The sequence below is a fragment of the Nothoprocta perdicaria genome, unplaced genomic scaffold, assembly GCF_003342845.1.
Source record: "Nothoprocta perdicaria isolate Ctin4 unplaced genomic scaffold, notPer1 scaffold_84, whole genome shotgun sequence".
Classification (NCBI taxonomy): domain Eukaryota; kingdom Metazoa; phylum Chordata; class Aves; order Tinamiformes; family Tinamidae; genus Nothoprocta; species Nothoprocta perdicaria.
In genome coordinates, this window is record NW_020456132.1 from 2,713,718 (window position 1) to 2,725,221 (window position 11,504).

An 11,504-nucleotide genomic window follows, 5' to 3' on the forward strand; every position below is an offset into this window, starting at 1 on the left:
TTTTTTTTTTTTTTTTTTTTTTAACCAAGACAGAAATTCTGCAATAGATTCAAATCAAGCTCAGACCTCTCTGGCTCCTGGCAGTGCCTTTGCCTCATATGATCCCATTCCTCTTCATCTGAGCAACAAGAACAGTAATGAAACTCCTCTGAAATTGAACTAAGTGACATGCCATAACCCATCCAACAACAGGAGCAATGGCCTCGGCCAGACAATAACCAAACCGCAGCAGAAGTGCTAAGATAGAGACTCCAGACAGAGCAATCAGGCATGACAACTCTAGAGCCAGCCTCATAAAGACACCATGGGTCTATAGATGTGCTGCAAGGAACACAGAGGCTCTTGTGTGCACTCCTGGGAGGACAAAGTCTCCTCCTGAGCATGGCCTTCCTGTCCTCTCCTGGTTCCTCATAGCTCTAGCCCTCATGAGACCGGAGCAGCCTTCCTCCCTTGGCACAGCAGGCTCTAGAGCAAGAGGCAGCCCCTGCAGCCAGAGACTTTAATGGAAGGGCGTTAACACTAATTGAATCCGAACAGCCATGGCCATGCATCACTTTGTATTTTCTCATGCTAAAATGCAGCAGCCCTTTGCTAGAGCACTCCTAATGTGTTTAAAACCTTTCCAGAGACAACTGAGGTTCTTTCTCTGGAGGACATTKCCAAGCAGCCTAGCACAGACTGGAGATGTTGCTCTGCAGACTTCCTTGCCCTGGGGTACACTGCTAATTACTCACATCTGCCTGTATTACCTGGTCACTGCTTCACCAATTTCTGCATTTTTTACCTAGTTTGACTAGAGGTGAAATAAATGTATTGAAGATGGGCAATGGCACTTTTAAAAAATAACAGCATTAGGCCAGAAGCTTGACTGTGAATGAATACAACTTGGAATGTGCTGGTTCTTAATGGGGAGAAGGAGAGAGAGAGAGAGAGGAAGAAAAAAAAAAAAAAAAAAAGCAGATTTGGCCTTTTTAGGTCCAGAGACTGACTCAGTCTCCTGGCAGAGAARGAAGCTGAACTTGGAAGTTTTTGAAAAAAATGAATAATAGGGGCCTAGGTGAGACTAAGTCAGCAGTAGTGTTGGTGAGTCCTGAAACTGGAGACAAGGACAAGGACCCACAGGACAAAGGCATAGCAAGTGTTAGCATCTGCAGATATAAAAATGCTCTGTGGATAAAAGCCCTTTCAAATTACAGAACAACCAAATACCCTGAATTTCACCRTTTATGGATGCGACTTCATCAACTTCGTGTGATCGCCACTGAAGTCCATAACCATAGACCTCTGTCTGGGCTCCTCCAGTTTCCTTTCCTCAGAGACCCCAAATGCCAAGAGGGTAGCCAGAGGATTGTGCAGCTCAAAATCTACACCTGAACTGACTTTAGTAGCTTGTCTGAATTATAAGTTCAGTCTGTGTATTATAGGCATCAAACAAGCATACAGTACTTAGGCAGGAGATCTTAGCCACACCACACATGCAAGTACTCTCATTATTTTGTACATAAGGAAACCAAGAGGCAGGGAGAGCAAATAGCGTGCCCTAAACCACACAACAAACATGTGACTGACAAACGAACCCCAGACTTCCTCACATGAAGACAAAAACACAGTCCGGGGCTGGAGTGACTGTCACAGATTATTGGGTCCATAGACCACAAGAGACTGCTGCCATATGCTTATCCTGTTCTTGTATTTTTACCGAGGTATCTGTTGCCAACCACAGTCCAGGAAGARCTGGACTTTTGGTTTAACATAATAGATTTTTTTATGTTGTCTCAGTTTTAGAAATCAATCTGATCCTCAGTTATGGATCCAAGGACTCTTAGACTTCGAAGATGTTCAGGTTTTGGACTAGATTTAGAAATGTTTTGAATTAAAATAACATATACGAACACACTTGCACTTTGCATTTGGCAGCAATCTGTGAGATCGGGCCCAGCTTTTCTTAATATTTTGGGCCATAAGCCTTCCAGCTTGCAGATTTATTCATCTCAACTTGTTTAGCTTTGTAAGCACTATGCAATAGTTACTGTTGTGCCTGCTGGCTGCTCTTCTATTTTTTATAAACTCCTTTTCTCTGCTAACCTACTTTTAATTTCTCTTGTAAAGCTGTTTTAAGCCTCCACTTGCCTTTTTCTTTAAAAAAAAAGAAAAAATAAAAACAAGTCCCCCTACACACACTCACACACAGACACACACACTAGGGTAAATCTGCTCTGGGTGCTAAACAGAAGTGACTTGAACAGGCTCCAGCTTCTATATCCTGACTTTGGAGATAATTGTTCCCGATAATCCTTTTGAGTGCACTCCCAATTGCGCATATTCAGAGAGCTGTCCCCCTCTACCACACACGCACACCCGGTTCTTTCTCCTTAACAATCAAATATCATGCATTGACACATTGCAACTGTTGGTGCCAAGCAGTCCTTGAACCCTCCAAGCCTACTTATTGCTTCTGAACTACCGATAAAGTAGTTCTGCCAATGCCCCCTCTTCCTTGCTTCAGCTACCTGAAAGAGTTATCTTCTGTTCCAGCTCAGCTCTGAAGCTTGCCAGCTGATTCCTGGATCTCTTCAATTCAGTATCATAAATACACTTAACTAGAGAGTTTAATATAGATTAGGCAAGACAGTTATTTGAGAGATGCATAATTTATGTTGCCCTGTAGCATAGCAGGCTKTGAGTGGCATCTGAAAGAATAGGTTCAAGCTACTCATACAGCAGTGCTGAGTGCCAGAGAGAGGAGAGAAAGGAGATGCACAAAGCAGACTGAGGGCAGGAAAGCGTGGGCGAAAGACAAGGGGAAAGGAACAGGGGGAGAAAACTGTGGAGAAGGAGAGAACAGAGGAAAAGTATGAACAGAGAGAGCAGGGGCAGGACGGAAGGATGCAGATGGGAGCAGGGAGGATTTGCAAGAGACACAGGAGATACAAGGACTTGGAGGAAGGGAAAGGAGAGAGCAGAGCACGCAGACCTGATGCGACAAGCAGGTCTTTGCAGGCTGCAAGCACCACAGCCAGCCACGAAGCAGAAGTCAGCCCGGCTGCAGCGCGAGCTGGAGGGCGAGGAGCAGGCTCCTGTTCTCATGGAGCTGTGCTGCTTCATGACTCCCACGGGCTGCTCTCCTATCCCCTTCGAGAGCCAGGAGTCTGCCTGACTGAGCACCACATGAAGATACAGGATTGGAAGCTGATACTGAGGTTGCTGTTAACCCCACTATTCCTATATATATATATTTTCCTATATATATAATATATATATATAAAATATATATATCTCCTTATTTTGGCAAGTTGTAACAGGAGTGTAAGGCTGAACATTCAGCTGAGTTAGGCAGAAAGGCTCTGCTGGCATCCCACCCAAGTGGGCATTTCTCCTTTTATTGCTGTGACTGTCCCCAAGGGACTCCCCGACTGCTGTCACCGCGGCACARCACTCGCATTACTGCCCAAGGAGCTCAAACTTGCACATGGCCACGAGACAAAACACATGAGGTGGATACAGGAAAGAGAGAATGGGAACAGGGTGGAAGAAAAAGAAAAGGGTGTTAAGTAAGAAATCAGGACCTGTGCCTATTACTTGTCTAGCCTTCTACTGCTGGAGAAGTGCTGTCTCTAAGCCCTTGGAAGGTGCTTTTGGATTAAAAACCTGTCTTCCAAGCGGCTGGCATAAGTGGGCCCCGTTAACAAAGCAGTGACAACTCTCCACTTCCTTCTTGCAGAACCATAAGATCTTATCAGAGAAATACCTTGATGAGGACCGCTCCCAGAAGTGGGGAGAGCCCAAGACATGAGGAAAGCACTCCTGACTTGTTTTCTGGGCTTTATCCAATAGAAGTTGAAGTCAATGTAACCATTTGGCTCTGGGTGGACCCCCCTACTGAGCAGAACAGCTGGTTGTATTAAAAAATAGCCTAACCACAACAACTGGACTGGCTGGCAGCCTCAGCAGAGGCCTAAGAGGAGAGGGCCTGGCCCAAGCACTCAGCTTTCCTTTTGCCACAGCCCCCCATGGTGAGGTTTAGGATTACTCCCGTTTGTGGAAGGCAGCCAGGATGCTTGTTGCCATGCTGCGCTGGAGGAGAGGGAAGAAACGCACACGCAAATCCACTTTGCCTCAGGATTCATGCTCCACATGGCACTGACCAAAGCGTTCGCCTCGTGTCCCCAAAATATTAAAGGCCAAACAATATTAAAGTTGCTCCATTCATTCCAGCTGGAGAAGTCAGCAACTCCAGTGATAAGTAGAACGGCTAAAGAGTGGGAGTTTAGAAGTGGAAGTATTGAYTGAGAGCAAGACCTTTAACCTCTGCGCCCGGCCTACGGGAAGGGAAGCGGGCTCCCCTCCTGCCTCGCTAGACGAGTTTCTGTAGCCCTCACCAGCTGGGGTTTAGAAAGCTCTCCTAAAGCTGCCAACTGGCAAACACCATGGAAAAAACACCCCCCAGACTTCCCCCCGGTGCCTGACGGGCCGCGTGCGCTCGCCTACGCGCGGCTCTATCGGCTGCGCTCCCCGCGGCGCCCGTCTCCGCACCTACCCCTCTCTGTGCACAGCCCGCTTTCAGGGCTGTTTTCCTTGGCATTCCCCAGCATTTCCCTTGGAACTAATTGCCAAATAATATAGTTTCTCCTCAGACATCCCCCTTCTGCCAGAGCGCTCCCATGAAGAGGATTATCATTCTCATACTTCTGAATCTCATGCAGTCCCGGTGTCTCTTTCAGTCTGTTCTCCCCCGAGGAGAAGGTCACAAAAAACCCACAAAGCACACAGATTTGTGATTAGATCTGCTCGCTGTTTTCTTTCTGCGCCTCCCCCCCACCTTGAAAAAATGCAAGAAAAAAAATGGAGGTTTTTGTAGAAATTGTGCAAGCAGCTTTGAGAAAGCTTTGGGCTAAAAAGCCTGCACCCTTTGGAAAGAAATGTTTTAATGAAATGCCTCCAAAACTCTTCAGAGGAAAGGTGTTTCTCGGGAAAAAAAAAGAAAAAAAAAGAAGAAAGAATTTCCCTTGAAAAGTAGCTTCAGTGGAAAATTTTCAGGTAGTTTTCACTAGCAATGCAGCACTGAGCAGCTGGGCAGCTCAGCATGCCCTCTGGTGCCAAAGCAAGGCTTCACAGCCCTGTGACTTGACAGCCCCATAGAGCAAAAATAGAGAGCCCATTAAAACACCTGCCCCCACACTTGTGATGTTCTGCCTTCTTTCTATAGTAATTCCTACGAAAATTAAAAATAACAGCAGAGGTGGGAATTGATGCGAAAGGTTTCTCCTTTTTTTTGGGGGGGGGGAGTGCTTTGAGTAAAAATAAAGCCTATGACTTATGAAACCTTAAGGAGAGCCCTGCTGAGCCCTCTTTAACAGTGTGSGCTGCTGCAGCATGCGTATGCAGAAAGTGCAGAGAGAGATTTGCCGGGGGCCAGGCTGAAGCCATCAGCTTTTGTGTGGAAAGAGGGGAAGAAGGAAAGGCAAAACAGCCGCAACAGGACGCRAGAGCCAAGTTTTCGCGGCGGCTCAGCCGAGGCCGTGTGACCAGGCTTCACTTCTCCGTGTCCTAGCCGCGCTACCCTTAGAGGATGGGATATTATGATAATAACCTCCTATCCTTGGGGAATTGCTGCACTGTGGCAGCTGCTGTTTGGCAGCAGAGAGTGGCTGGCTCTGGGACAGCTCTCACCAAGACTAAGTGCATGATGGCAAGTTTTCCTCATGGATCCATTCTGAAGGGGGAAAGGCAGTGCTCCACCACTCTCAGAAGGGGAAATGCTTTCCAAGTGGCTAGAAGGACACCAGTCCAAGGATATAAAGCAYACTGATAAACCTTACAATATGTCYAGTGACTTAACCCAAAGARYTATGTTTGCCAGAAGGGAATTACTTCACCTCACCAGCAATCCGATGTACCCTTCCCCCCTTCCCTGCTCTCCAGCTGTGGGGAAACCCGAGTTGCTTGTGAATCAGCTTCTGAACTGCTGCACTTCACAGGGCTYAACTAGGAGAGTGCAAAAGCAGCAATGGGTCGGTTTGGAGAGCTGTGCATACACTGTGRCAATTAAAAAAGAAAAAAAGAAGATAAGGGTCACAAGCATCTGATTCATACACCATGGAGGGCGTGGGGAGCTGCTGACAGCAGTGGCTCCAGGCATCCCAAGCAAAGCCAGCCTGTGGCACTATCGAAAACATGCCAGGTCTCTGAAGGCTTCTGATTTTCTTAAGCGTCTTGTTATTTGAGGCTCCAGGTTTATATCTGCTGGATGAGGCAGATTATTCTGCAAGGGCCAAATCCACAGAGGAGCCAGGTCGCCCTGCCTTCAGTTGCAGACTAATCAGCAGGACTTCTGCAAGGCCCTTACTGCACAGGAAGCACTTGTGCAGAGAGCCTCATGGACAGGCTCAGCAGTCAGCTTTAGTCAGACGGGTGGCCTTCTGGCCACCTTTGTGGGCCARCCCCGCCAGAAAGTTGGCCCAGGTTTCCATTGCACTATGCAAGGATCTCCTCAAGTCCCTGACTCCACCTCAGACAGCAGTGGCCTTCCCTGCTTGTGGTCTCCTGCCCCAAGCAGGGAAACATGCCATTGCTTTGACCCACACGTGGAAAAACGTACGTGAAAGCTACCTATTCTTGTTGCCTGTTTATCTGATACTTGGAATTTAGTGCATTTTAACCCTGCCCCACGTATGAGCGACTCATTTCCCACCAGAGGTCAAGAAGGTTGAGGGTCAGCTTGAGGAAAGTGTTTTCACTCAAAAAACTGAGCTCCTGACTTGCCTTATTCATCTCCCTGTAAATGACTGGGAGCAGATGGCCCAGCCTCCTTGTGCCAGGCACTCGTTTGCCCAAAGCTGTCACGTTTGTTCAGCTTCTTTGTTCTCCCAGCCCCAGCTCGAGCTCGTCATCACMCCCAGATGAGCTGTCAGTGCCCAGCTTTGTACCTCTGCAGCAGGGAGGGATGGCTGCAGGAGCGAAAAAGAAAGCATATTAAAGGGATCAAATATCTAAACCTGCACCACTCTATTGCAGGCACGTGTGTTTTGAGATAGCTGGAAGCCAGTAGTGCGTAATCCAGAAGATCAGGACATGTTCTCAAGCTTAGACCTTTTGCCGGCCTCCTTTCTCCGAGACGTGAGATATCTCTGTTCAGCTGTCTTGGACACCAAAGAAACACTTAAGAAGCCCTGAAGCCCTCCAGACTACCTCAAAGTCCTTACAGACTCTCTAGACTTCTACTTTTATCTCCATCCAGGATCCTCTAACTTCTAGCTTCAATAGCAAGAAATATAAGCTCTGCAGAGAAGCCTCTTAACCACACTTACTTTACTGTTAAAAGCCACAAGAATTACATGCTTTTAACTATCAAAAAATCCCCCCAAACACTTTCCCACCCTGAGCTGACCCCTTCTTAGGGAATCACAGTTCATCAATATTTCAAACTGAACACAATTATTCCTGCCCTTTGTCCGCTAGGTGATTTTTTTCACGTGAGCTGATGTTTGGCCTCAGTTCCCCTATTGAGCTCCCCTATTTCAGGGCTGGGCACACACAGACAGCACTCTTAAAGGTTCACTGCCRGTGCTCACCTTCCCATCCCCACTCAGAAAAAGCTCTTTCTCCCCGGGGATGCATCAAGAAGCCAGAGTGCAGCAACATGACTTACTGGCTGTAATTTCACTCTATTGCTCTTCCTGGAAAATGGAGAAAAGATTACACTTTGTACTTTATCTAGGACAAAAGCAAGACTCACCATCTGAGAGAGCCACAGTGCTACTTTGAGCAGCTCACTGCAGATACATCCAGATCTTCTGCAATTACGCTCCTTGCTGGTAGTTTCTTAGCAGGTGATGATACTCTAGATGAATTAAAATCATTTTCCTCCTTTCTACCACCTTCTTGTTTTGTCATATGGAACAGCTAGCAGAAGAACTCAGCTAACAGAAGTGTTAAATGAAAGGCGGTAGCTGAAAGCAGTCAGATGATGAACCCCTTGTAATTAGGTTAAAAGCAGCCAGATTACCTACACCTGGTAAATACCTGTTCCTCTATACTGGCAAAAAAATAGCTTTCTGAATGGTTAGCTAAAGGTAAGTGTGATGAATCCCACTCTTTGTATCCATGCTTGTCAGTGACTGACCTTTTGAAGAAATAGTGTCCTTGGTTTCAGAAAAAARGGAGAATGAGGATTGTAACATCTACTCTAGTACCATGTCAAAAACAGTAGCCAGCAAAAAAAGCGCTCAGAGAAGATATAAATCCCAGCTCTGACAGTCCTTTGAACACCCTGCCCAAAGGGAATAACTCTCTAATCCCCCTAAATTTGAGGCTTGTCTGTGTCCTCGAGGAAGAGAATTTAATATTCCTTCTAAAATCCCTAGCTTGAGTTAATCTATGCTATCGTAACTCTGGACAACTTGTTATCCATAAAAATACCCAGTATTTTTCTAACCTTGCRGAGTTCTTGTGCCTATTAATACCATGAGGCAAGTGTGAGGGAACACTGGGTGCTTTTGACATTTTCAAAACACATGGTTTTGCCTTTTCCCCTGGCTTTCCAGATAAACACCGTCATGAGACAGCAGTCCACCCTGCATGGACAGGCCTGTCGTTTTAGGAATGAGACCAGTAATGCTGTTATTTTGTYCCCTCAGGGCTTGAATCCCCATCTCAGGATTAATGGTCCGATGAACATCAACCACTATGCAACGAAGAAGAGCGTGGCAGAGAGCATGCTGGATGTGGCGCTCTTCATGGCCAATGTCACTCAGCTCAAAGCAGTGCTGGAGCAGGGGACCTCCTTTCAGTACTACATCACCCTGATCGTGCTCATCAGCATCTCTCTCTTCTTCCAGGTGCTCATTGGGATTCTCCTCATCATCACTGGTAAGGCAATGTCCTACCTCCCATRTATCCTCACAGGGTGCAAAGCAGCTGGCTCTGATGCACGGGCAGCCAGGAGGTGGGATGGAGAATAAGGAGCCATCTGTCCTGCTAACATGCAGCAGTAACTCAGTTACTTAGGGCCAGCCCATTAGATGGCCTTGACACCCACACTGMAAGACAAGACACACATGACATCTGCTCTATCCTTCTACCTTGCCTCAGGGTAAACCACTATGCCTGTAAAGATCCTGAGACCATTCCACCAGCTCTGTGGCAGTGGTGCCCAGGGGCCACTTGCCCCGTGTGCGTTTACAAGCAGTGAAAGCTCCCAGGGGCTGGAGACTTTTGAATCCTTGTAATTTTGATTTAGAGATGAAGTATAAATCTCAATTTGTTTCTGCATTATATCACACAGCTCGTTTGAACCTGAATGATGTCGCAAAGCAACCCCGCCTGGATGTCCTCAACAATGCTGCCACAGCTCTCATCTTCATCACAGTCATCCTCAACATCTTCATCACAGCCTTTGGAGTGCAGAAAACTGGCCTTTACCCCACCAGGAATTATAGGGGACCTTATTGAGTGTTGGGACAATGGAGTCAGGTAAGGAAAGAGTCAGTTCCCATCACTGCCTGCCCTGCTGTCAGTCTCAGAAAATATCGCTACAAGACTGAGAAGTGGAAGTCTGCTACACAAATAAGCAAAGTCTTTCTGGAGGTGTATTGGTGACTCAAGGGCATCCAAGAGCTATTGAGCAAACTCCTGTAGAGAAGGAGGCCTTGCTTGGTTTTTATAGCAACATCACCAAAACCTCCTGCTTCTGGGATTAACCAGTAGCAAGTAGTTTTCAAAGATGGGAAATCTCACCTTAGCAGTTGAGAGCTAAATTTTGGAAAGAAAAAYGGCTGAGTTCTGGGAGACAGACCAAGATGGCAGTGTTACCTGAGCAGAAAGAAAAGTGCTGGGAAGGCAGTGGGTGAAGGAGCTCTTCACAGTGGCCTGTGTGGTTTGGTGGTGGTGGCTGTTCAGTCATCTAACTCTTTAATTTTCCAAAGAGTCTTTTGTGTGAGAGTCCAGCTGACTGCTTGGCTTCACAGATGAGGGAACAGCACGTTGAGTCCCCAAGGCTCTTAGGTCAAGGTCGTTACCTCTTCCTTACATGACCTGCCACAGGTGAACACAATCCAAAGGCCAAAAGCCCCTGCCAAGAGCAGCAGGACTGGCTTGGTTCTTGTCAGTGCTCAGTGTCATGGCCATGGTGTGTGTTGGAAGATCTGGGTACACTCTGCATGATCCTCCCTGTCTGTGCTACTCCCACGTACTTACTTGGCATGTTTTGTCTTTCCTGCAGGGTGGTGGCAGTGCAACTGATACAGGAAAGCTCTCCTCTGTGTTTTTACTGACCTCAGCAGGATCTAGTCTTCATAAGGAATCCAGAGAAGTGGCTTAAATTTTCAAAATTGTGTTTTGTTATATACAGCCTCTTTTGTGCTTCTGCAGGGGGTAAAAACTTATGTTGCTTTTCAAAGGTAGAGCCAACTTGCAGTGATTTCTAGTGAGAGCTGTAGGAAAAGCAGCAGGTACGGAATTTCAAAGCACAGTTCTGTAAATCTTTTTTCTTGTTTTAGTTGTCTGCTTCTCATATGGAAAACTGCCTTATTTTGTAGAGAAACTCAATTTATTTGATAGGCTAAGTAAACAAAAAAGTCCAGCTTTTCTGTCTCAGGCATAATTTGCTATATTTAAAGCTATGCTATCTAATACTTTATATCCCTAATGTAAGAGTGGATTTTTTCAAACTAAAAAGAAGTTCTCATGGGAGGATAAAACAGTGTGTGTAAGTCAACACAGCTAAAAGGAGTTCAAATGTTTTCCTAGCTGTTTAAAAATAAAATTAAATGGGAAACACTTAAGAAAACAATCATATATTTCTTTCATTGGAAAATGAACTATGACAGAAAATAGATATTATGTCCTGATGCCATCAGAGTTATGTGAGTAATACTGAGTAGTCTGATAATATTTGGGGTTAAAATAGAGAAACTCATTTTACGTAGTCAGACATCTTAGGCTAATTGCCACACTGAGAAACAGCAGATGCATAATGTATCACTTAAAAAATCAACATTTTAAGATGCTATCATTAATATAAATATTTTAAAATATGTAATTTTTATATTGAAAGTTGGAAATTCTGTTGTACTAGAAAAAAAAACTGTTAGAATTCATGAATGTTAAATTCTTTGGAAAGATTTTGTATCCCAAATTAGAATTTTGTAGTTATGCTGAAAAATTGGATATTTTTAATTCTGTGTTATATGCATATTTAAATAATTACATGCTTTTCTGGGTATTAAATGATTTTTCAAAGTAAGACAGTATTAGTGTTCAATATGGATAACATCTTTTGCATACCCTTTCTGCCGCTAAGATGGAAATCTCATGAAGTTATGTGCATAGTATTCTTCAAGAGCTAATGGCAGTGACTGACACTGCTAAAACAAGTAGATATGACCAGATTCTGTTTCCTCTATATTTGACTTTTCAGAATTAAATTTGTTTAAGTCACAGGTGGTGGCTTTGGATGACTTTGTGAATAATCTTGCTAATGGGCAAGATTTAAGGCTAGCATTAGG

The 11,504-nt window shown here is 45.3% G+C and overlaps 1 protein-coding gene across 1 annotated transcript in view; it reads left to right on the forward strand.

Moving 5' to 3' along the window:
• Positions 1–10,998, forward strand: part of NINJ2 (ninjurin 2) — a 46,659-nt gene extending 35,661 nt beyond the window's left edge. The window contains exons 2-4 of the mRNA XM_026052186.1: positions 8,637–8,868; positions 9,284–9,471; positions 10,220–10,998. Coding sequence (XP_025907971.1) covers positions 8,637–8,868; positions 9,284–9,450 — 399 coding nt within the window. The 3' untranslated portion in view covers positions 9,451–9,471; positions 10,220–10,998. The remainder of the gene's footprint in view (positions 1–8,636; positions 8,869–9,283; positions 9,472–10,219) is intronic.
• Positions 10,999–11,504: the final 506 nt, after the last annotated feature.